This window comes from Solanum tuberosum, unplaced genomic scaffold (genome assembly GCF_000226075.1).
Source record: "Solanum tuberosum cultivar DM 1-3 516 R44 unplaced genomic scaffold, SolTub_3.0 scf00069, whole genome shotgun sequence".
NCBI classification, from domain to species: Eukaryota; Viridiplantae; Streptophyta; class Magnoliopsida; order Solanales; family Solanaceae; genus Solanum; species Solanum tuberosum.
The window spans coordinates 1,093,464-1,098,473 of NW_006238995.1; the positions used below are offsets into that span (position 1 = coordinate 1,093,464).

Genomic DNA, 5,010 nt, shown 5'->3' on the forward strand with positions numbered 1-5,010 from the left:
AAGGGGTGGGGGTAGGGGTGAGGGTGGGGTAAAAATATTGAATTTAAAAACAAACTTAAATTTTTTTTTTTTTTTTGGGGGGGGCTGGTTTGAGGATAGGGACCAAATAAATTGATTTTTTCAACAATTTTTTTTAAAATTGGAATTTGGAAGAGAGTTTTGGAAAATATTTTTCTTAAGTTTTAAAGAAAAGTCATTTTCCTTAAATTTGAGGAAAATGAATTGATTTGGAAAACATTTTCCAAAACATTTAACTCAGCCAAATATGAGAAAATTGGAAAACATTTTACCAAACACACCCTTGGAGTAATTTGATCAACTTTTCACCCTATTAAAACGGGCTCTAAGAAGGGAGACAAGGGTATATTTTGGTGAAAAGACAAAACAGTCCCTACAGCCTTGATAGTCAACTAATGCAGCATGTGTTGACTCTACCAATAAGGACAGGCCGACTGGTGAACAAGTCTTCAAACTAATTTATATGTACAACTAACAATTTACTTTTTCTTATCAGTCTCAAATTCATATCCAGATCTGTTTATTGTTGGCTATAGCTTTGTTCGAGCATAGTCAGCCAGTTTCGTGATTTTGTCTCAAATGAAAATGGGAGAAAACAATTGTTGGGAGAGAGAAGTATTGATTACTGAGCTAACAAAGGGGAAGGAATTGATGTTGCAACTACAAAAACACTTTGATCCCATGAAACAAGATGTGTGCCAGTATTTGGCTGCAGAAATACTTTCTTCCTATGACAAAGCTATGTCCCTCTTGAATGGCACAGCTTTATCAGGTATGATGATGAGCAAAGGTAAAGAAATTATTCATCCAGCACCGTCTTCATCAAGTGCGTCCCAGCTGGAATCTCCTCATCTTCTCGCTGATAGTAGCACTAAGAGTTGTGACCGCCCCTCTAAATCCAGGAAGAGGTATTCCATCTCATCCACCTCTCTTTTATTGTGTAACCATCTGGTGTTCGAAACTTACTTACTGTCTAATCTGGATTCACACCTGAGAAAGCCCACCGTGGCTTTTTAGTAAATAGGATTACTGAAACAAACTAGAATTCTCAACATAAATACACAAATATTATATCATAAGATAGCCAAATTTACAACGACAACACTTAAATTCTTGAATTACAATGGAAGTAACAAGTAACCAAGGAAAGAGATAATAATGGGAATGAGAAGTTTAGACTCTAGAAAGAAGATGAGAAGATCACACAGTTTCTTCATAATACGCATCATTTCCCCAAACCGCAGATGACAACCATATAAACTCTACTCAACCTGGATTCGAAACAAATCTAGTATTGTGCTGTCTAATTCTTGGGTCCCTTTGTAGTTTAGCCTACAGCCTTTGGAGTATCGGTGTTCACAACAACTACATTTTGATGAGGACTCAATCCCTAGACTCTGGTTAATAGTGAATAGAATTTTTACATCCCTTGTGGTATACAAAATAAATGTGAAATTGAAGTGGTATGTGGTACATTAAGCTTAGATCTTTAGAATATTCAGAGTGTCATGAATGGCTTTAAATCTTAGTGGTTCAAAAATCTTGTTAGAAACTTCAACATTACATGATTAATGATTATAGGAAGACGCTGGCACGAAGGACAGAGTATGTAGAAGCTCGACCCGGAGAAAAAGTTCCACCTGAAGATGGACTTAGTTGGAGGAAATATGGACAGAGACTTGTCTTAGGTGAAAAATATCCCAGGTGAGTACTATTCTCAAGTTCCTTGACCAAAAATATGAGTATCTATTTCGTGAATGAACTGACCAAAAGGTTGGATGATACTACACTATCTGTGGGTTGATTTCACATTATGTCATTGAATTTTGGAAATGCAGAAAATATTATCGATGTGCTCCTTGTTGTTGTGGGGCTACTAAGGTGATCCGGCGAATTGATACAGAGCCATTAACTTTTGAAGTTACCTATGGAGGAAGCCACAATTGTGATCAAGAAAACAACAACCAAAATGAACAACTACTGCTTGCTGTGCAAACACAAGTTGGAGGAACAGCAGGGGAACTATCTGATTTCTACATTCGTGAGATGGTTTCAACCCCAAATAATTCGTCCTCAACAGGGGTTGTATTCTCAAACTCGAATTCAGTATTTAACATGAACAACTCCGACTTCATCCCCACACCAACTTCTTCACCTCATCCACTTGACAACAATAGTCTCACTGATTTCTTGTTTTTTCATGAAAGTAGCGCGAATGATTTCAATTCGCCCAATCATATCTTGACAAAGTTATCATTTGATCACTACCTTATTTGAACATGCTGTGCCTGGAAATTATGGTGATGCTGCTCTGTTTTACGGTGCTGAGGGGTGTCAAAATGAGCTCAAATATAGGTAACAAGTTATTCATCTAGAATTTTATGAGTTTGACTCGAGATAATTTGAATCAGAGTCAATCTCAACGCATTTAAGTATTAACCCATTTTATAAAAATCTTCAATTGAGCTCAATATAATTTCCAATTTTAATCTATTTTAAGACTCTTTATTTGTATTGATTGTAATGAATGTTCCTATATTGAAGACTTGAATTACTATCTATTTTTACATGCTCTATGATTTATCTATCCATTTGTATTTTTTTTTAAAATTGAGTTGAAATTCAAATTGTGGTTATCAAAGTTAAAGAATAATATATTAAAATTATTGATATTAAGTGGGTCAAATTGGGCGGGTCATGACCCAACCCGATTTCTATTTGAGTAAATTTTAGATTTAGCAAACATAAAAATCATGTGTATGTTATAGCTATAGTTTGCATAATTGCGCTTCATAACAAAATTTATGTTTGCTATGACTATTAATTGTATAAGAATCAATTGTATAAGTATATATTTGGAATCTGTATACAAATAAGAAGTTAACTTGGTTGTAAGTTGTATAAGTATATGTTTTTTGTTGTGATTTTCAGTCATATATGTGTATTAAATGTAGGGAAAAGACATAGATTCCCCCTAAATTTGTCCCAAAAAGTCAGTTACACGTTTAAACTATCATGGTGATCTATTACACACCTTAACTATTCAAAAGTGAATTTATTACCAGAGACGTGTAACACCACTCTCACATTATGTGGTGTATTACACTCGCTGCCACATCAACACTACATCAGCATCATGTCATAAATTATAATTTTTTGTTTTCTTTTCTTTATTAATTAACTTTTCTTTTGTTAATTATACTAGTATGTGTACCCGTGCGTTGCACGGATATTTTAAAATGAATAATTTTATTTAAATTAAAAATAACTAATACAAATTATCCGACGAAGCATATTATGTGTAAATTATAGTTATATTGAAATTAAGATATTTTAAAATTTGAAATTTCAAAAAAATATATTTTAAAATCGCAATTTTAAACGTAAACTAATATTGTGAATAGTCTTAAATTTGCTTAACAAGCTATAATTGTGATATTGTTCAGGATAGAATTGATTAATTTTCTTGATTTTGTAAAGTTTTTCAGGTATATTGTATTAGAAAATAAGGTGAAAATTGTTATTTACTCCATTCTAATTTATGTGATGTATATTAACTAGGCATGAAGTTCTAGAAATATGGAAAGACTTAACAAATTTTCAATATACCCAATAAAAGTTTAAAAAAATAAGTACACTTTTATGAATTTTGTTTTGCAAATAAATGAGATCCAACATAGATAAAATATTGATAGTAATTAAATATTTGTCAAATAATAAATGTGTCATTCTTTTTTCTTAATAACTAAACAATAAAGTGTGTTATATAAATTTAAAATAAGAAGATTATTTGTTAATTCATTATTATTATTATTATTGTATATATATATATATACAATAATAATAATAATAATGAATTAACAAATAATCTTCTTATTTTAAATTTATATAACACACTTTATTGTTTAGTTATTAAGAAAAAGAATGACACATTTTATTATTTGACAAATATTTAATTACTATCAATATTTTATCTATGTTGGATCTCATTTATTTGCAAAACAAAATTCATAAAAGTGTACTTATTTTTTTAAACTTTTATTGGGTATATTGAAAATTTGTTAAGTCTTTCCATATTTCTAGAACTTCATGCCTAGTTAATATACATCACATAAATTAGAATGGAGTAAATAACAATTTTCACCTTATTTTCTAATACAATATACCTGAAAAACTTCACAAAATCAAGAAAATTAATCATGCATCTGAATGATTTTTAAATAGCACAATTGGATACAACCAACTCAAAAATATAACACTGTTAAGGTGAATTTATGCTCCTTTATTATCAGCCAAATATAAGACCCCTCTGTGAAAAAAAGAAGAGAAAAAGGAACATGACATATTTATTAATCACGTATCTTAAAAAAATAAAATTAAAATGAATCAAAATAATTGTACACGTGCATTGTACATATTTCCTTGAGTTATTATTGTGTTTTTGTTCGTACTTTAATAGATGCATGGAAAGTGTTAAAGAAAAAAATCCACTAAAATTATTATCTCATTTGATTGACCATATTTGTTTTGTTACTTTATTAAATCAATTGATTTACAACGTTTAATAGTTATTTGAAATAAGTAAAAAAAACATAAAAACTTACAACTTACAATAAAGATATTAATGTTTTTTTTAAAATTCAAGTTATCAAATAAAAATAAATGTGAAAAGTGCAAATTCTCATAAAATAATGACTTTGAATTTCCTTAACTAACTCAACAAAAGATGAAATTATGCTGTTAATTTTAAATTGTGACACCTTTTCAACATATCAAACACACTTTATATAACTTAAGATGTAAATTTAAAATTATACAGTGTTAGAGACTTTAAAATTTCATAAAAATTCAAAAATCAAGTTCAAATTAGAGTTATCCAATTTCTACCTGCACAATGATAATTACAAAAGTAGACATAATTCTCCATTGAGTACATATATGAGAGTGTTTCTCGTCGATCTGATAGAATTTTCAATAGATCTACCAAATAGA

The 5,010-nt window shown here is 29.9% G+C and overlaps 1 protein-coding gene across 1 annotated transcript; it reads left to right on the forward strand.

Annotated features, from left to right (window-relative positions):
• Positions 1-466: 466 nt before the first annotated feature.
• On the forward strand, positions 467-2,519 carry LOC102578409 (probable WRKY transcription factor 41). The gene is made up of 3 exons (XM_006345506.2): positions 467-926; positions 1,600-1,722; positions 1,857-2,519. Exons 1-3 carry the CDS (start codon positions 598-600, stop codon positions 2,293-2,295), a joined length of 891 nt encoding a protein of 296 aa, XP_006345568.1. The 5' UTR covers positions 467-597; the 3' UTR covers positions 2,296-2,519.
• Positions 2,520-5,010: the final 2,491 nt, after the last annotated feature.

Coding starts and splice junctions, on each gene's coding strand:
- LOC102578409 (XM_006345506.2), top strand. CDS start 598: ATGAAAATGGGAGAAAACAATTGTTGGGAGAGAGAAGTATTGATTACT. Junction 927..1,599: donor CCCTCTAAATCCAGGAAGAG/GTATTCCATCTC, acceptor TAATGATTATAG/GAAGACGCTGGCACGAAGGA. Junction 1,723..1,856: donor TTAGGTGAAAAATATCCCAG/GTGAGTACTATT, acceptor TTGGAAATGCAG/AAAATATTATCGATGTGCTC.